The sequence below is a fragment of the Spinacia oleracea genome, chromosome 6 (assembly GCF_020520425.1).
Source record: "Spinacia oleracea cultivar Varoflay chromosome 6, BTI_SOV_V1, whole genome shotgun sequence".
NCBI lineage: Eukaryota > Viridiplantae > Streptophyta > Magnoliopsida > Caryophyllales > Amaranthaceae > Spinacia > Spinacia oleracea.
In genome coordinates this window covers 149,311,209-149,332,127 of record NC_079492.1, presented here as the reverse complement: position 1 = coordinate 149,332,127, position 20,919 = coordinate 149,311,209, and the positions used below count along the sequence as shown (strand labels likewise).

Here is a 20,919-nt window from a genome sequence, read left to right as displayed (position 1 = left end):
TCCATTTGATTGCTATCTACACCCCTTTTCCTCCTCCAAAAGTGGAGGCTTTAAACACCAATTTTTTTTTTAAAGGCCCCTTCTCGCAAATTTGGGATTAGAAAAGATCTCTTTTAACAAATTTGCCAAATAATAATAATAATAATAATAATAATAATAATAATAAAATAGGTCCAAGTTAGGAATAAACACTCATGTCCACCAAAAATATTTGATCTTTATTCCTCTGTCTCATCAGTCTCACACACCACAACCCATAATTTTCAAAAATGTCGATTCTCTCAACTCCACCATCTTCAATCTTCTTCCCCAAAACCCCAATTCTCCACTACAATCATAACCCATTATCTTCTTTCTCTCTCCTTCCTTCATCATCCCCACTTCTTTCTCTCCCCTCCACGCGTCCTTCTTCCAGAACCTTCCTATCCTCCCGCTCCTCCTCTTTCTCCTCCGATGACGACGATGAGTGGGGCCCAGACCCCAAGCCCAAGCCCAACCCTTCCGCCTCCGTGGACCCACCGGAAGAAAATGTCTCCATCACTGCTGCCGACGAATGGGGGGAGAAATCCGGGCCTGAGCCCGACGCTGAGTCTATGTTCACCGAACCCGACCCTCCCATTCGCGAGGATGAGGATGAGTGGGGCCCTCTTGCAAATGACGGCGAGGAGAGAGAAACTAACGGTAGTGGTACTGGTACAACGGGGAGCAAGAATTGGGAGCTGAAGAGGTGTTTGCTGGATTCTGTTTATGGGTCAGAACTCGGGTTCCGGGCTTCGGCGGATGTGCGGGCTGAGGTGTCGGAGCTCGTTAGTCAGCTCGAGGCGGCGAACCCGTTTCCTAACCCGACTGATGTTCCGGGCTTGCTTGATGGAAATTGGGTTTTGGTGTAAGCTTCTATTTTCTTTTCATTTTTGTGAATTAATTCCCCCCTATACCCTCTACGTTGTGAATTTGAATTAATTTCTTATTGTGTAATAAATTATGATTGCAAATTTTCATGATATTATGTCTTTCGGAAGAATTATGATTGCAATTTTCATGATGTTATATGTTTTGGATGAATTATGATTGCCATTTATCGATGAAGTATGATTGATTTAATTCTGGATCAAGGGGGATATAAGAATAATAAGATAACTGAACTGCGAAAGAAGCTTGAGGAAAAAGATAGGTAGTTGATATGCCACTTCTTGTGATTGATCATCATTTTTTTAAAGTCTTAAGAGTCATTTTGTTGCATATCTAGATGGAAACTGATGGTAGAACAGTGAAAGGGAATTGGTAATTAACAAGGAAATGTTGTAGAGAAGCAGCCGCGGCTTTATGTAACCAATTTGTAAGATGTTATATAATGTAATGTGGGTGTTATGAGAACTTTTGTGATAGAAAACCGGAAATTGGTATTGGGATATAATACCTTGCTTCAAGCTGTGATGAATTTATAGTTAATATCTGTATTTTTCATATACTTCGTATATGAATACCCTGAAAAGAGTTTTCAATAGAAACTGTATCTGATTAGCAGGTATAATGAAGTAAACTTTTGATCACTAAACCAGTAAACGGAATTAAATCAGTCTAGGAAAGCTGTCTTAACAACTTCGCCCTTAACATATGTCAATGTGCTAGAAACTAAACTTGCCTTGATTATAACCTTACCAGGAAAAGTATGAGTGACCAGATATTTGATGAGTTTTTAGCCATATTGGGGTTGTATGAGGTTCTCTCATACTGAAAGTATCCACACATGACGATGCACATCTAAAGGTCACAATTTTCTACGCAATCGGACAGTTAAATTGACATCAGCAATGTTGAAGTGTGAGCATTAGCAAATTGACTTCACTATCCAGGTCTTTTAGTCCCCTTATTAGCAATTTAGCATTAAATCCCAAAATATTGTGACTTTTATGGGTACATCAAGAGGACAATGTAAAGAACTGACTCGACTCAACCACAAACAAGAACACAATAATGAAGAAGAAGATAGATTGATTAAGGAATACTCAAGCCAAAAAGGTCACAATAGGTAGTAGCTTTAGGCTACAAATCTCAGGTCAGCAACTTTAGGTTACTACTCTCCTAAACACCAACAAACTTCTCTATGCCTCTCTTTCTTCCTCTCCTCTATTTATACATCTAAGCTCATTACAGACATTTAATGCTCTGCTGCTTTCTCTGTTTGTCAGTTAGTGCCAACAGCTCTTTGTGGTGCTTCCCCTCCTTTGCAGTGTTGTTGTTGTGGTGCCTGGTTAGGCTGGTCCATTACAGACAAGAGAAATATGCCACTAATTTATAAGAAGTGGCACTTTTTCTGGTGGTGTGTATCAGATTATAAGAAGTGGCACTTTTACTTCTTCCTTGTTCAGATGTTAAATGATATTCAGGAACTCCTGGTTGATATTTGTTTTAATTTCTGAAGAAATAGTGACTGGACTTGAAGTTGGTGTGTTGTACTGTTGTCACCACTTTTATTTCATGATCACTGATATAGAATCTCACCACGCTCCATTCTTGCTTTCTTGGGGTTTATTCTATTTGCCATTGGTGTAAATTAAACATGACAAGATCTGTGAAGCATGCTGCGTTCCTTGAAGGAGCTAGTATGATTTGGAGAATTCAGTTCTTCATTTGGGGAGTGGTGGGGAGGGGGCACTGCTGTATAGACACATTAACAAATTAACTATGTGTTACATCTTTAGACTCTTAATTAGACACAAAACAAGTATATACTCAAGTTTGAGCACTGACAATGAGACCTGGTGTTACAGTTAAAGAAATAAAGCTTATGATGTGTTTCTGGGTACTTATATTTAATAAACCTTCATATGCTAAGCAACAAAAAACACCACAAAGTAAGAGATCACTTGCATAGTTGTAAGACTTATAACCATTATCTGACCTTAAATTCATTATTTGGGATTCTTTTTGAGTATCAGGAAATAAAATTTCATCCCTTTTTACCATGTCTCAACCATCATTTTCTATGCAATTTATCAGGTACACGGCCTTCTCTGAGTTATTGCCTCTTCTTGCTATTGGAAGTTTACCGTTGCTGAAGGTTCAACAAATATGTCAAGCCATTAATACGGCCAACCAAACTGTGGAGAACTCCACCACATTGTCCAGTCCTTTTGCTACGTTCTCATTTAGTGCAACAGCCAGTTTTGATGTTAGGAGTCCTTCAAGGATACAGGTAATTGAACAAACCTCTGTTTTGTGGTATGATGAATGTACCTCGGTTATGTGTTGAGTCAAGTTATGGTTACTGCAACCTTTTCCTTGTGTGATGGAGTTGTCTTCAGTTTCTTATCTATTTTTACTGTTGTGGAATTGCAGTCTGCTTATCACAATGAATTGTTTTCTTGTTGCTTTCCAAATTGTTCAGAGTATCATGTCAAAGAAATCACTTACGGAGTATATGCTCTGCTCTTTGCTGGTTAGACACAGTGGTTAATGACCACGCAGTGTGTAGTGACGTAGTGAAAGTATCATCTTTGTATGAAGTATATGATTTTCCATCATCCTCCGAAGTATTACCTGTGAACAAATTGATAAAAATCCTCATTCTGTATAATCAGAATGGTACAATATCCTTACAGAAATCGCCTCTAGTGAAACTGTAGCTGTGGGTAGTGTTTGTTTAGTGAGTTGGAAAGACGGTGCAGCTTTACCTGTAAAATTGCAAAAGGGCTGAACTTAGAAATATGGAATAGAAATGTGCCAGGGTTAAGGCTCAGACCATTCAAGTGTCCTCTGCTTTCCGTAGCCTCAAGTTACTTCTGCCATCATAGTCATTACTGTAATGCATATAATTCATTTCATTAGATTTGTTAGTTAAAAAATTGTTATAGACTTCAAATTTGAAATCATTAACCATATTTCTGAGTTGAATCCATAGAAACACTGGCAAGCCAAAGTATAAAAGCAGGAGGTGTGTTGAAAAGGTAACATGAAACAGGGTTTGATGGACTCATAGTGTTAGATACCAGGTATGGAGTTGTGGACTATGGCTGAGGTTTAGGAGGAATAATATTGACACGTCTAAACCAAATATGAGGGAGACAAACCCAGTATTTTTTTTAAAAGCAAAAAATGTCAGGCTGCCTCCTCCTTCACTGGTCACTTCTCTTCTGAATGGTTCTTGATTGCTCATTTTTGGAAGTTGACAGACTTTGCCCGTGTTTTTTGGTGATTTCTTGAGGCCCTATTTGAGCATCAAAGGCCAAGTTCGGCTGATAAAGATGGTAGTGGGGGTGTGGCCATGGGTTTTAGGAGGGTGATGGTTATTGTTTTTAGACGAAATGTGAGTGAGACAAATAAAATTGAAGTTACTCTGAACTCACCCCTCAATCTACTTTCTTTCTTGGTTCCCTCTTTAGAACTCCTCCTTAAATGACTAAGAACGGTTGACTTACGGCTATGTTCTGTTCAACTTATTTTGACTTATTTCAGACAAAATAAATTTAGATAAGTTCAGGAAAAAATTTAGACATTTTAACACAAAATAAGTTTATTTCAGTCAAAATAAGTTTTTTTTCAAGATAAAATAAGTTCAGATAAGTTCAGTTAAGTTCAAATAAAATAAGTCGAATAGAACGGAGCCTTAACTAAGCTCAGTCTCAATATTGTTTTAGCTCAGAATTTGATCCTGTTTTTTCAGCTAAAGATGCTTAACAGAGTTAAAACATGCTAATTTAGCTGTTTTTTCTGATATACAGGTTCAATTTACAGAAGCCAGTTTTAAACCCCCAGAGATCAAATCTCAATTTGACCTTCCACAAAGTGTGGATGTGTTCGGACAAAACATTACCCTTTCTCCTGTACAGCAGCTCCTGAATCCCGTGCAGGAGGCAGCGGCAAGTATTTCACGCTCATTATACGGCCTGCCACCTCTTAAGATCCCGTTTCCAGGTGAACGCGGCGGTACATCTTGGTTGCTATTCACGTACGTTGATGAAGATTTTCGGATTTCAAGAGGAGATGGTGGCCTCTTTGTACTTGTCAGAGAAGGAAGTCCACTTCTTGACCAGTAGGGCAGATCTGTAGATGTGCCCATTTTTGGTTCAACTGAAGATATATCCTGTTGTGTAACTATAATACATAATGTAAAGAGCTTATTTTCTTATGTAATTTTTTCCACTTGAAAAGGCATATTCCTTTGTTTAGCTTTATCATTAGATAAATAGTGAGATTTCTCCTGCAACTATACTGCTGAAAACTCAATTACATTGTTATTTGCATAAATCTAAATTGACAGAGATCATGCTTCTTCCGTTCTATAATGATGTTTTCATTTATATTTTTCACGTTTGGCAATGCACGTTTTAGATTATTTTTTATCTCTAACTATACATTAGTAAAAATTATAAAATTTTAATATCTTTAAAGTACTTATTGAGATTAATCAAACAAGACTTGCCATGAATATGTTCTTTCTTGTATATTTAGAAAGAATTTAAAAGTTTCTCTTTAATTGTAAATGGTGTCAAAATTCTAAATTACAACATTATTGTGAGACGGAGGGAGTACTTCACTAAAGCATTGATGTACTATCCTGTTTCAGTGTTTCTCCTATTTCATTTCCCAAATCGTTTTCAAGTATACCCTTCTATGTTAGAAAGTTCAGCAAAAAATGTTTGCAACAAGAGTTGGTACCAATGCCATCCTGCCTCAACACTTCAAAAGAAGCAAACAAAATTGAAATTCGAAAGTGAACTTATCCTCATATGCCAAAAATGCAGAGAATAATAAGAAAGAATGTCACATTGAATTGATAGGAATTGTAAACAGAAGATGATCCCATGTTACAAATCATTTAACTCCCAAAATGAGATAAACAAAATTCTCCAATTTTTTTAATAACACTAGTTGGTAGATATCATAGGCAGTTCATGTATACATTCAACTGTTGAAACTCTATCATAAGGCTCTACTTCAATGAAAAATATCGACAAAGTTCAATAAAACTTTCAAAAAAAAGAAGGACAAGAGCGGGGAAGAAAGATACAAATAAGCAGTACATAATTTCACTAAGCCTTCTTCTTTTTGGATTTCAGCATCACTGATCCAATAAAGACACACAGGAAGCAAAGAAGTGTAACACCAGCAAGAACAGGTATTATAATCGCATACTCTTGAGGTAAGAAGTACTGGTGAATGAAGTGGTCACCGTCCACAAATGGCTGCAATAATGCATGAAGAATTTTGTTATACATATAAGTTCCTAAAGACTAAAATAAAAAGTTAATTAAACTTCAACTTACTTACCAAGATAATAACCCAGAAAGTATAGTACGTGAATATTGATAAGCTGATACAACACAATAGAAGACCAACCGCCCTGTCTGCTAGTTCCATTGGCGTATTCTCCTCAGTTGCAACGATTGTCTTTACTTCTATATTACCTGTAGATTGTGTAGTGAGCACTTGTTTCACAAAAAGGAAATATGCAAAAGGGTTGGTTACACTTAGGCTTTGTTTGGTAGGGTGTAAAACGTTTTCATGGAAAACGATTTTTCCCTTTTCAAACATTTTACGTTGTTTGGTTTGACAAGGGATGGAAAACAATTTTCCATAACTCCATCAAAGGTGGAAAAACCACTCTTCCATCTTTCCTCCTTACCTCCCTCTCCCTTCTTCCCCTCAATCTTCCCCCATTTTCTTTTAAGGAACCAAGGAAAGGAAATCTAGTTTGGAATTGTGTTTTCCTTGGCACAATTATTTTGCACTGAATACGTTTCACACCAAACCAAACGGAGCCTAACATCACCCGCTACCTCCCAGCCAATCTACCCACTTCCATCAATAGAAGGAAAATCATGCGTAATGCGAGTGTAAATATGTATTCGAATTACCCACACAAATGGAAAGAACATGAAGCAGAGAACACATGAAATCTAATGTTCTCATAAATGTCTGAAATATCAACACAAGTAACTAGGCCTTGTTAACTCGACATCTTTCCCATTTTCAAGCAAATGATGGAAATAAAGGTTCTGAGTTTTCTTCATACAAACAAAGATATCATAATCATGAACACAATAGAGGCATGAAGTTGATAATACACCCCCATAGATGTAAACACAAAGCAACCCTAGAATGCATCTTTAATTATAAGCACTATATTCTCTGATTAAGAACAGTCTAGAATCCATTCTCCATTCGTCCATACAGTAGCTACAGACATTGTTACATTACTTACATACACATTGAAAAGATCAAATACTCTTGTTCAATACATTTTCTAAATTGGCAAAATCAGAAATGTTCCTCTCCTGAAATCCATTCATTGATACAGAAAACCATAATTCTCTCTACATACATGAATAATGCAACAGAAAAACAAATTTAAATTTGAACTCAATTAAACAGGACAGTAGATCATCAAGCTCATACTACCAGACACATTAATAGCAAGAAGATTAAAAGAAGGAAACATAAAGAAATTGATCAAAAAAATGAAAACAATCACAAAGCAACCCTAGTACCATGATTTATGAACTCAATGGAGGCAAGAAGTTGATTAATACACCCTCATACATGTAAACACAAAGCAACCCTAACATGCATCTTTAAGTATAAGCACAAGCGCGATGTAAAGTTATATTCTCTGATTAAGAACAGTCTAGAATCCAGTCGTCCATTCATACACATCAAAAATAAAATAGTCTAGTTCAATTTGAATTCAATGCATTTTCCAAATTGGCAATACCAGAAATTTTCCTCTCCTGGAATTCATTCACTGAAACTTAAAACCATAATTCTATCTACATGCATGAATAATACAACAGAAAACAAACAAATTAAAAGTTGAATTTAATCAAGCAGGAGAGTAAATCATCAAGCTCATAATACCAGATACATTAATTAGCAGGAAGATTGAAAGAAGGAAACAAAAAGCAATTGATCACAGTAATCATATGACGAACAAATGAAAACAATCACAAATTACACTCCAATTTTCCTACTATAGTACTGAAATGCCCTAATTTTCGTCATTTGTTGAAAGGGCGGATAGAAATTAGGAAATTTGAAGTGCTTAATTCTAGTATTAGATCGAAATCGTCAAATTGTCAAGGATGCAAATAGATTACGGCAAAATAAGGGTTAAGAAGAGAGAGAAAGAGAAGTACCAAGAGGGGACGAAGACGAAGAACTGTGAATCGATGGAAGGTGGTAGACGCTAGGAAGCTGCCGGCCGTCGACTACACGCCAAGTAATTCAATTTTGTTCGATTTGGGAGTTGGTTGAGAAATGGGGGGTCATTTCATTTTTAATTTTTTTTTGGTTGCGAATTAGATGTTACACTTAAGAGCTCTGTATTATGAAGTTCATCTTTTTATTAATCTTTGATTTTAATTTAGGAAAATTTGTCAAATACAACCTAATAAAGTTTTCTATTTGTCAATTACAACCTCAAATTTCTATTTTTGTCAATTACAACCTTAAACTTATACATCCATTTTAAATTACAACCCGAAATTATTTTCCGGCAAAAATAACCGGAAGATGATGTCATAATGTTATTAAAAAAAGTAGTTACATATTTTCTATAAAAAAATCAAATCGATAAATAAGAATTGAAACAAATAAAATAAAATAATCAAAAAAAATAATTTTTATTTGGTACTTCATCATTTTTTTTAATAACGTTATGACGTCATTTTCTGTGATTTTTGCCGGAAAATGGTTTCGGGTTGTAATTTAAAATAGATGTACAAGTTTAAGGTTGTAATTGGCAAAATTAGAAATTTGAGGTTGTAATTGACAAATAGAGAAATTTATTAGGTTGTATTTGGCAAATTTGCCTTTAATTTAATTGTTCTATTTTCGCCCAAAGATTAAGGAACAAAGTGTTGCTAACACACATGATATATCCACTTTATAAAATAAGGCAATTTTGACCGCCGTAAGAATATTTGTATCTATTACTCCGTACTAGTCATGTTAAGAACGATCCATCACCACATCTCTTGTTAGGTCAATTATTCTGTAATTTGTAATTCCTCAAGTCAATAAACTTCGTCTTTTTATGTAGATGTAGTTAACATATTTTGAGCACTTGTAATAACAACATAAGTGAAAGCTATGAGTTAATTTATTTTTTTTAAATATGACAAGAAGTTTGTGTAGGAAGAGATGTGATGAGAAGTTTCTTAAATATAATTGGTAGGGGTGTTGTACGGGATGCGCTATTGGCAGCCGACAGAGCACCCTTCACCAAAAATATTACTCCCCTAAATCCCAGTCGGTATTTAGGCAAGACAAGACACAGTCAGCCTTACACCGGCGGATTGGGATACATCAACCCGAATAACAAAGGCCATGATTTGGCGGGTTAAAGACCGTACCATCCGTACTGGTCGCCCGCCTATACATATGGAACCTCATTAATTGTCAAAAGATACGTAAACAACACCAATCATTCTAGTTAGCATTTATTACACAACAACCAACATTTAGTGACTTAGACATATGAGTAGGATACTAGGATACACTCAGCACACCTCTACAAGATCGAAATGGCCCCAACATTGTTCTGCTTCCATAACCGAAACACGTGGTTAAGGATTGAAGAACACATTAAACATGACACAATTCATGTAAGGTTTCACCAAGGCAGCAGGCAAGAGAATTCAAGAAAGGTACACAAAGAGAAATCTACAATCTACATCATTTTCTATTCACGATGAAATTATGTGAGGTTTAAGCTCAAGGGTACACAATATTGACATCAGGATATTGAAAATCCGATGTTAATAACCCTGATTACAGTACTTTTGTGAGACAACAATTCAGTAGGGAAAAAACAACTACCAAACTGGAAATACTTTAGCTACCTCTAACTTTATCACTTTCCCTGCCAAAAAAAAAAACTTCATGGCATTGGCTACAAGATGCCCAAGTCCAACAGTCTTCAGTAGAATCAGCACATTATCAACAGAGAGACTAATGTTGCTGCATCCACAGCTTAATGTCATCTCTAATGACCCCACCGGAACCCAAACTTCCGATTCTTGGTGCCAACAGTTGAGTATACCCACTGAGCCAAAGTTGCCTGTACTGGGTCCCAACGGGCCTTGGATGGCGCACCACCATCGTGATGGAGGGAAAAGATGTAGACCATTTCGGTGTAGTAACAGAAAACATATGCCTGTCAGAACCCTTGGTGGTGGTGTTGTTGCCATCATTTTTCTGGTGATAGTTATTCTGCTTTGTTATACTAGTGCCGTGGTTGTGGTTGTGGTTTACTGGAGGCAACTCGTGGGGGGTTCCACGGATATTGGCTGATGGTTTTTTCTTGTCAAGCCATCTAAGGATCCAGTTTGCTACATTTCGACCAGCTTGTATGTCCCTTTCTTGAATGTTCCGATGAACCCTGAGTGCTACATCAAATACAATTCGTGTCCGCCTGGGTAAAAGAATAAAACAATAATTAAGGCATTGCTATGTTCGACTTATTTTGACTTATTTCAAACAATATAAGTTTCAGATAAGTTCAGTTATGTTCAGATAAGCTTTTTTCAGACATTTTCACAGACAGATAAGTTTTTCAGCTAAAATAAGTTTAGATAAGTTCAGATAAGTTAAGTCCAGATAATATAAGTTCAGTAGAAATAAGTAGAATAGAATGGAGCCTTAGAATAATTTACAACTACCAAGGCAGCAGAACATAGGAAGATGACATCACCCTCGACTTTGTAATGCTAACTGCAAAGTAGACCAACAGGGGAAGAAATTTAATCTTAATCTAACAACATAAGGCACTCTCATTGACTTACACAGGGTAATCCTCACCGATGATGTATTTACCAACCATATACTTCTGGAAAAAAACTCAAGGCATGAAGACACCATTCAACTTTAGCAAAATACTCCAGTTTATCAACATCATTTGTTTGACACATTACTTTGCCATATTGATTAGCACAATATAATGGTTTTTCAGAACTTATAGGCACCACTTATGTCCATTTACAGTAGCACTCCGCCCCAATGAGCAAATGAAAATCCCTAGAGAACTGCGATGGCTGAAGAAAAAACAACAGCACATAAACAGTACCAACATGATCTTAGTTCTGTCAGGCTTGTTTCCTCACAATAGAGACTGTTTAAACCATTGTGCCTTTTGGACCAGAAACCACAATGAGATCTAGGGCAAAAAATCCCCTTTTTTTGTTCTCAGCAATATGTTTGTACATTAGGAAGTTAATGACCCATATCACGGAGTGATATTCCCAAGTGAGTCCCATAGATAAGAATTTTTAATACCAAAACCAGAACAACTTCAAGAAATAAAAACTTCATTCTACTCAGACAGATAAAAAAAAGAACTACACTAGAGTACAGCATCCTAAATGGAAACCACTCTGGTAAAAAATTCTAGTTTTCTACCAGCAAGAATGTTTCTAGATCACTGCAAGGAACAATAAGGATCTTTATGCAGGATTTTAATCCATTATAAAGCATTATATCAGTATCCTGACATGCTCATAGACGTGCTTATCATTTCTAGATTCTGGATACAAGAGATGCTATGCAAAAGTAGACATCATATTATATTCTTATGCATTTGTTTCAATGACAGAGAAACATAGATATCCCACTGCGATTATAAACTATCTCCATTAACTCAATTATGGAAGACTGGGAGTAAATGAATTCAAGCAACAGAAGTATCTCCCAAGGCTTCAATGACTTGGCAAATGGATGCAAGTCACGCAACTATGCAAGTCATGCAACTATAATCTATATTCTTGCTATGCTGCGCTCTGCAGCAGTTTGCAGCAAGCAAAGGAATGAAAGGACCATCAAGCACTATGTATATGTACGGAAATCCACTCATATTGAAATTATATAGCAATCCAGTGCATAACCCAAAACTGTGCAATAATAAAAGTCAAGTCCTGCTACCTCTAGTAAAAAGACAATATATCAATATCCCCCATTTAAAGTCAACTAATTTTTCCTATTCAAGCACTTCCTTACCCTCCACCTGAGTTCCACTATTTTCTCTTTACTTCAGATAGAGGACGAAACCACTTTACAGGTATTGAAATTATGATTTACTGTCTCGTGATTTACAATACTGCTGATGACAGAAATCGGAAAAGATCATCAATGAACATTTTCTAACCTAACGAACTTCATCTAATGTTATTTTCATCATCTTGTAAAATACATAGATCATGTCCTGAGCATCCAATAGCATCCAAAACTTCATTTGCTGCAGGGGTCTTAATTTATAAGTTGCAGCCTCCATATCAGAACATTCATTAATTCAAACTCAAATGTAACCATAACAGCTACAGAGAAAACGACTATCCCAGCAGATACTCCACTTGTGCAAAAGACCTTACTGAGAAAATGTTAACATCTTCTTAAGTTGACCAACGACCTATAACCAATTAACCATAAACCAGAAATTTTGCCTTAACAACCAACATGTGAAAAAGTTTCTCTCTAGTTCAGACACTTCACAGTCATAACTTCTTTCATCAAATAACCTCCATAAGTAGAGTCAGCCAAACTTGTAAAACTTATAAAAAAAGCCACTCCGTTCAGGCAATAATGGAGCTCAAAAGGCTCATTTTCAAGCAGAAGCTCTCGTTAAAACTTGTTTGCTCTGACTGCCTTGTATATGTAGCACCTAAACAATCCTCTCGGATTAATCATTATTATCTATAGGAATCTTCTCCATTTACTTAATGGGTGCACCAAACACCTGTGCTCCTTAATTCCACAAGAACTCAAAAAGTAAATTCTTCTAGTCTATGTCTAGTTGTTACGGAGTACATAGTCTAGTTGATCTTTACCAAAGAAATTGTATTAGCTTCTAGTTCATGTCTTATACACAAGTTGACAAAACGGTTTTCTGCTTGGAAGATTTCTAAGTAACACTAACTAAGAACTAATCTACTTCAAATAGGACCATTTTTTCCATTGTAGCTGAAATTAAGTCAGATGTTTGTAGTTTTATACTACACGAGCATCGTGTGTATGATAGTACGTCTGCGTTTGATCCCTTAGTTTATGGCTTGATACATTCTTTAATCTCGATCCATCTAGTTCACTCAGTAAAAGTTCCATTTTTTATCATAGGCATATTCCCCATTTTATTAATGGATCCTTCAAACAATTGAGCTCCTCTCTATTCCAGAAGAACTCAAAAGTAGAATTCTCTTGTAGGGTTTGATACATAGTCTTAGTCTAATTGATCCTTACTTACAAATGTATTAGCATCTAGACTTCTGGAACATGTCTTATGCACAAGTTAACAAAAAGATTTTCTGCTCGGGAAATATTCTAAGTAATGCTGCTTAAGAACTAACCTATTTCAAAATTCAAATTAGACCATTTTCCATTGATGAGTGAAATTACACCAGATGTTTATACTACACGAGTATTGTGTGTGTGTCTGTTTGCGGGTGTGTATGCGTATGATCCCTTAGAGTAGGATTGCAGTCATTACGGCTTAATATGTTCTTTAACCTCTTCTCATCTTGATCACTCGGTAAATGATCCACATAACTAAGCAAATGTGCAATCCGAACAAATAAACAAGCCAAAAGGAAAGGTAAAATTAAACTAAAGAATATTCTTTAGTTCAACCCTAATCAGCAGAAAAAACCTTGAGCATATTCTAAATTGAAGCAATTAACCAAATTATCAGTCCCCATCAATCTAACATCTCAATTGACAGAGAAATTCAAGCACGGGTCCCACAACCACCGCCATGATGCCCACATAAACCTCCAAATCTCAAATTACAGCTTCCTAAGATGTTAAACCCTAAAACTTCAGCTAATCTAAGATCATCATTCATTACCATTTAACCCTCAATTGCAATAAACAACAGATAATTAATCAAACACCTCAATGATAAATAGCACAATATCACCAATTTCACAAGCAAAATCATATTTGATCAACAATAACAGTAAGAATAACCTAGAACAATGGAATAAATAAATTAAAAAGAAAGAAATAAACCTTTGAACAAATTGACGAATTTTGGGGTGTTTAGCAGAAATGAGACGACGTTGAATCTTCAAAGCAAGCTTATAGGTTCGTTTCAATCCCAGGAAATATGCCGTCGCTAATGTTATTTCCCATACCACCATTTCCCTTTTTTCTGGTTTGATTCAACAAGAAGAATACCTGTAAATTTTATTTTGGTGAGAAGAGTACCTGTGATTATGATCGTCAAAAGTACCGCCAGAAATTCCTTCCTAATTTTGGATTTAAAAACAATTTTTAGTTTTGCATTTCTCAGCAAAATTGGAGGCGCCTTTGGTTTTATGGTCTGAATTCTGAAGAAGGAGCGCTAGTGTTCTTGGACTAAACAATTGCTCTCACTTTGATGGGCTATTTGGGCTGGCTTTGTTTTGATGGGCTGGCTAGAAGTTTGACCATTGTATAAGGGGCACATCTTTCTTGGGACTTGATCCTCTGTTGATTGTATCTAGAAATGTAAATGAATCTAGAAATGTAAATGAGTCGAAACTCCCGATAAATAACTTTGAGCCCAGACTCGAATAAAGATCGATTATGTTAGTGTAGAATATTTAATTAAATGCATCGAGCTTGAACAAATGTTGAGGCTCAAATGATAAATGACGTTGAACATAGAAATATTCGATCATTTAAATTCATGAACAACTCATTTGTTTATGTTCACGACATAGGTGGTTCAAGGGGTGTGCGGGGTGAGCGACGGCATAAGGCCCCAATTTTCAAAAATACTACAACTAGTTTCCTAAGTGTTAACAATAACAAAGTTGGAGTAATGGTTAAGGTATATTACATAATATCTAAGGTCATGGGTTTAATTCTTGACAATTCCTTGTAGCTCCGACATTGGTTCATGAACAAGGTCGTTTATTCATGTTAGAAATATAATTATTATATTATCACCAATTTACCGTATAATTCTTTTGTATATAGATAAAAGTCACTTAAGATTAATAAATAAAGGCCAAAATTACTTTAAGATTTACAAATGTTAAAGGGCCAAAACTAACTTTACAAAAAAAAAATGTTTATGAACTCTGCTTAATTAATAAATAAATCGTTCCCGAAATCTCCTTAACGTACCGAGTTTTGCAAAATTTTAAGCTTAGTTGAAAGCCAATACTCACCTAAGTTAAACGAACATGAAATCAAGCATGGTAGTACTTGACACAACTCATTCAAATTCAATTAATCCGTGCTAATTAAACTTAGAAGTCTTATGACTTGATATTAGTGAATTGACTTTACTATAAAACAAAATAAATAAAAAATCTAAAATAAATTGACATCATCACTTACATGTCTCTGTAATTTGGTAAGTTCTCACTTGCTCATCCACTATTGAAACTTTAAAATCTTTATGACTTTGTCATTATAGTTTCTTAGTTTTCTATACACGAAACACATTCATACTTCATTATTAATTATTTCCCTTTAAAATTTGTATAAAAGGGTGTAAACTTTAATAAAGGGATGTATTTTACGTTTGATGGTTGTTCCATTGCCACAAATTCCTCCCTATCCACAAACAAGATACCCAAAAGTTGATTTCTTCTCGAACAAGCAATGGTGATAAGCGAACCCGTGATCCACAATTTATCCTAATTAACTTTTGTATTCAAGGGTTATCAATATTAAAAGTTATAAGAAATGTTGAAATGAACTTTAGGCTTTGGGTGGACAAATGGCCTTAGCAATTAAGAATTCAACCTATTAGCTTGCTAGCATCTTAGAAATAATCATGCGTAAAATGTTGAAAAAAAATTGGGTTCTTTTATTTTAATTTAGGTTTCATGTTGGAAAAAAAAACCACATTTCTATAATTAAGGCTATGTTTTATTCAACTTATTTTGAATTATATCAGATAAAATAAGTTCAATCAAGTTAAGATAATATAAGTTCATACAAAATAAGTTTTTTTCCGGACATTTTCACACACGTATAAGTTTATTTTTTCCCAGATAAATTACTTTAAATAAGTTGAGATAAGTTCTGTTAAACTCGGATAAGGTCAGATAAGTTCAAATAATAGAAGTTCAGACAAAATAATAGAACGAAACCTAAGTTAACACCATTTCGTACAAAAGCCAACGAATTATCTGTCGCGCCAGGATCATTCAATAGATAGAATTAACCATTAAACATATAACCTCGTGTATTTTAAAGGTATATAAATATACATTGTCAAAATCATGAACTCCGACCTAAAACTAACTCAAATCTTCAAACTAATCAAGAAAACAATGATTAGGGTTTAGATTGTTTTTTCATTTCATTCTACCATATAAACGAGCTCCAACCATATGGTGAAACGTAAAACGTTAATTGCCATTGATAACAACATTTGTCTTAACATAACATAAAAGTAATAACACTCTAATCAAACACTTGTAACTGTTACAACGGTCACCTCACCTAGTCACCCCCTATAAGAAAACCGAAAGCCAACGGTAACCATAGGGATAAAAATGGGCTGTACCTAGACCTGTCAAAAATCGACCCGACCCGAAAATCGACCCGAACCCGACCCAAAAATACTGGGTCCTGAACAAGATTTTGTTACCCGTAACCCGATTTTATCCGAACCCGAGCAACCCAAAAAGTAATGGGTCAAAACCCGACCGAACCCGTTTTGGACCCGACCGATTGAAAATCATTGTATTTATACTAAAAAATGAGATTATGAGAAAATTTAAGCATAATAAGCACGTTGTTTTTACTATTGTTGTGTGTAATATGATTTTATTTATACTTATACGTCATTTTATAGTTGAATTTGACTAAATATAAACTTGTGTAGGAAAATTTGTTAATTTCTGCTAATACTTTGTATATTTATCACCTAAATTAATGAAAATATAATGCGCGTTTTAAAATCTCTCAACCCTTTGGGTCGACCCGAACCCGAAAGTTCTGGGTCTTGAACAAGCATTTGTAAACCCGAACCCGAAAATGACCGACCCGATTTAACCCGAACCCGAAAATAATTTTTTACAACCCGACCCAACCGACCCGTTTAACAGGTCTAACCACAAAAGAAATGACTTTACCTCAACTTGGGCTAAAGTTGGGCTAAAGTTGGGCCTACCATTTCACCACCTAAAGTCATATTATATGCAAATTAATATTTTTATTTATCACAAAAAAGCCTCTAATAAAGAGATAAAGATCTCCTTCAATTCCTCACTTCTACGACAAGCTTCTAGGCCCGCCAATCAAACACCCTAATCCCTATTTCTACTTTTACTGTCTTTACTTATTTCATTTCTTAATTTTGGCCGAGATTTTTGCAATTACTCCTACAATTTACCATTTGCTAAAAGAAATCACTCTAGGTAAAATAAATTTGGGCCATACGGAGTATTTTTTTTGAGGAAAATTATTTCATTGTTTTTTTATAAGTTTATTTTTTTCCTTTTTTCTTCTACGTAGAAAAATTTAGGTTTCCAATGCTAGCATTTATCAATTGATACGTGCTTGAAATTCATGTAAACGATTATAATCCTAAAATATCACGTGGTGTTAAAGGTAAACACGAAGTATTTAACTTAAGTGGATTATCTATAGCTAGTAAAAGAAACTATTGAAATGAATGATATGATTGGAAAATGCTACATGTACACCTAGTGTACAAGATTCTCATGTACACCACCATTAATCTGTTAACACATTATCAAACCCACTAAAAAATGAGAATTAAAGAAAATAAATATGTCATTTTAACCAATAGAAAAACATGGTGTACAAGATGTCTTGTACACTAGGTGTACATATAGTAGGATCCGATATGATTCGCATATAATCAAGAAATTAAATTGTACTCCGTAGTAAGTGATGATTGACTGGACATTTAAAAGCAAGTTTTTCTTTCAACTTATAAAAAATTGCATATTGATCCAGGTCGAGGTAAATTAGACAATTTAGATGAACAGGCTTATCAATTTCTTTTGAGGGATCTCAAGAGTTAATTATAGAAATAGAGATGTCGTGTAATTATTAAACTTAAGTACTCCGTGATTTTTTTAAAAAATAACAACTATTTTATGTAATATCTCTTATAATTGGTAAATTGCTTTGGTTAAAAAGACTTCTAAAAATAATACTCCACGAAGTATTAACTAATTTAACACAATTTTAATTTTTTTTAAGGTAACACGCAATTTTTTTACTTCAAATAGATGAATTGGTAAAAAATTACAGTATTATTCCAATCATTTACAGTTTTCCAGTAAAAATTACAGATGATTTTCCGCTCTAAATAATGCGCTCCCCCCAACTAAAACCTCGACTGAGACTCTGAGAGCATCACTGTCTCTCTCTCGCCAGCTATTCCCTTTCTCTCTCTACTCTCTCTCTTAAACATGCAGCGACAATCGTTAGGTTCTCCAGGCAGAGGAGGAATACTAGCTAAAGACGACGCAGCTTCAAATTCCGATGACCTCAAACGACGCGAATCATCACCTTCGTCATTTTCCGGCGACGATGATGACGAAATCAAGCCGGTAAAACCTCTCCGATATCATTCCCAGCCGGAAAAATTCATTCACCTTATTCCTATCCTTATTCTTCTCTGCTTCTTCATCCTTTACCTCTCCTCTCATGATCCTTCTTCAAAAGGTACTTCTATGAGGTTAATCTCCATTGTCATTCTTCAATTGTTCAAGTAAACTTCAGAAATTGACATTTTCGTCGTGTTTTTTTGGTCTTCTTTTGCAGATTTGGCTGAGTTTAATATGTTCAACCATCCGGAGAAAATCATCGGTAAAAATACTGATGAATTCGAATTACAATACTTATTTATTGTTGAACATTTAAGATGAAGTAAATTAATTAGTTAATTATAATTTATTCGCAGATTCGACCGACATTGACGACATTGGACGAACTGAGAGTAAAATGAAAGGAAACGGCGTATTTGCGATACGAAGTCTGCGGAATTTGCAAGAGGATATTCAAGATGAAGACACTCAGAAACCGCGTTCTCATCGGAAACTCGGCGATTTTTAGTCGCAACGTGTCTGAAAGGAGCTCATCAACAATATTTGGCACGCATACAAAATACGGTAGAAATATTCGTCGATTTTTATTTAATTTCCAATTTTTTTTGTTCTTTTTAATAAAAAAAAAAGAAAAAAAAAAAACATTGAAGCATAATGTAATCTGATACTGCGTATATAATCAGTATTTTCTGTACAAAATAAAATTCGTCCACTCTTCACAATAATGTCTACCGACAGAAAAAAAATAAAAAAAATAAAACTTTGTTTCATCTGAGTAAAGCTAAAATGCGCTAGAGAGGAGGCGCAATCTAGATAAAGAATTAAAGATGCGCCGGGGGGGATGACTGGATGAGTATGGTTGGAGTCCAGCTGGGAGGATCGAGCCGTTACTATGGTGGCCTTGGAGTGCGGTTAATGAGTTGGAGTTTGGGCCTGACAGGCTGGAAATTGCATTTATTAATTTATTTTATTAAGTATAGTGGTGGTAGTACTAATTTTGTTTATTTATTGAGGGACAGAAGGTGGGGTTTTCTGAAGTAAATCAGGTGTTCTCTCTCAAAATGGGGCAGAGTAAAATAAAGTGAAAGTGATCAATGTAATTAAATTATAACCAAGTTGGTGAAAAACTTAAATTTTGTTACAGCCTTGAAATGTACAATTATGGGGTTGGATCATGGATGGTGCACTAATCCAAAGTAGCATTGGCATTTAGTGTTGTATTATTGAAGTTAGGTGAATGATGATTTTATGTAATTGAAGTGTAGTTGTGGTAGTATAACTTTTGATCTTATCATTAATTGGTTCTTTGTTCGGTGTCGTTTTTTATGTTCATTTTTCTGTCTTTTACAAATTTAAAACCAAAATATGAAAACCACAAAAAAGTAGTTTCCGGTTTATTGTTGTCAGATTTCAAAATTAACATGATTACAATAGGTATGACTACTTGTTGTCAGATTTCAAAGTAGTTTCCAGTTTATTGTTGTCAGATTTCAAAATTAACATGATTACAATAGGTATGACTACTTTTTAGTTCATAATTCAATCTAAATCATATGACTTACAAAACCAAAAAACCAAAATTGAAAACTAACAGTGATACCGAACGGACCTTGAAGTGTCGATTTTCACCAACGTCAAAATTATTATTCCTACATGATCGATTCAGGATCACCATTCACCGGTACTCCTACAATCCTATGTTGCTATACTGTTCGTGAAGCTAGGTACGGACTATTCTAACTTGTTTGTAAATGTAGTTGCACAACATGTTAGTCTTGAAACTACTCCGTAGTTGGTAAGGAACTGCCCTTGTGACTTGGAGGTCACATGATCGAATCCCATCAACTGCAAAATACTGGAAAATGAACAAGATTATCTGTCTGCTATGGGTAATGTTTTCCACCATTTCTTATGGTGAGTTGAGTGATGAGCCTAATGTGCAACCAAAACTTGATTGATTATATTTATTCCTTATCCAAATATTCCAGTTAGATAAGAGAATGGAGGCAAAAGACAGATGGTTGATCATTGCCAATATACAACTATATTAAAAAAAATAAAAATAAAAAGACAGACAGATAGATGATGAAATAATCAATCAAAATTTTAATAATAGTGAATCATTTGTCAAATAATAAAAACTTAGCGACTAAAGTTCCCAGGCCACCCAAGTGTCCTAAACTCATCTCTATTCTGTAGTAGTTCTCTACTTGTTAATTGCTTTTGTGGGGTCCTTTCACTAATTCACTCCCACTTTCTTCTCAACTTCTTGTAGGAGTATCATAAACTTGGTGTTGGCCCATTGTTTTCTTTCTTTTATTCTCTTATCTTCAATTAATCAATATATATGTTTAGGCATCATATATGGATTATATCCTTTTCTCTTATTATAATTATAAAAAAA

General features: G+C 35.0%; 4 protein-coding genes across 4 annotated transcripts; 2 read left to right on the top strand and 2 right to left on the bottom strand.

The window, feature by feature from the left end:
- The first annotated feature begins 185 nt into the window (after positions 1-185).
- LOC110791633 (probable plastid-lipid-associated protein 3, chloroplastic) lies at positions 186-5,285 on the top strand. Its single transcript, XM_021996402.2, has 3 exons — positions 186-886; positions 3,001-3,196; positions 4,722-5,285. The coding sequence occupies exons 1-3, from the start codon at positions 270-272 to the stop codon at positions 5,034-5,036; spliced, it is 1,128 nt and encodes a 375-aa protein (XP_021852094.1). The 5' UTR covers positions 186-269; the 3' UTR covers positions 5,037-5,285.
- Positions 5,286-5,748: 463 nt separating this feature from the next.
- LOC110790760 (dolichol-phosphate mannose synthase subunit 2) lies at positions 5,749-8,303 on the bottom strand. The gene is made up of 3 exons (XM_021995533.2): positions 8,136-8,303; positions 6,271-6,407; positions 5,749-6,185 (listed from the first exon to the last, which is right to left on the bottom strand). Exons 2-3 carry the CDS (start codon positions 6,358-6,360, stop codon positions 6,033-6,035), a joined length of 243 nt encoding a protein of 80 aa, XP_021851225.1. The 5' UTR covers positions 6,361-6,407; positions 8,136-8,303; the 3' UTR covers positions 5,749-6,032.
- Positions 8,304-9,662: 1,359 nt separating this feature from the next.
- LOC110791639 (uncharacterized) lies at positions 9,663-14,324 on the bottom strand. Its single transcript, XM_021996412.2, has 2 exons — positions 13,996-14,324; positions 9,663-10,414 (listed from the first exon to the last, which is right to left on the bottom strand). Exons 1-2 carry the CDS (start codon positions 14,124-14,126, stop codon positions 9,952-9,954), a joined length of 594 nt encoding a protein of 197 aa, XP_021852104.1. The 5' UTR covers positions 14,127-14,324; the 3' UTR covers positions 9,663-9,951.
- Positions 14,325-18,288: 3,964 nt separating this feature from the next.
- LOC110791645 (uncharacterized) lies at positions 18,289-19,813 on the top strand. The gene is made up of 3 exons (XM_021996418.2): positions 18,289-18,633; positions 18,733-18,777; positions 18,872-19,813. Exons 1-3 carry the CDS (start codon positions 18,378-18,380, stop codon positions 19,021-19,023), a joined length of 453 nt encoding a protein of 150 aa, XP_021852110.1. The 5' UTR covers positions 18,289-18,377; the 3' UTR covers positions 19,024-19,813.
- Positions 19,814-20,919: the final 1,106 nt, after the last annotated feature.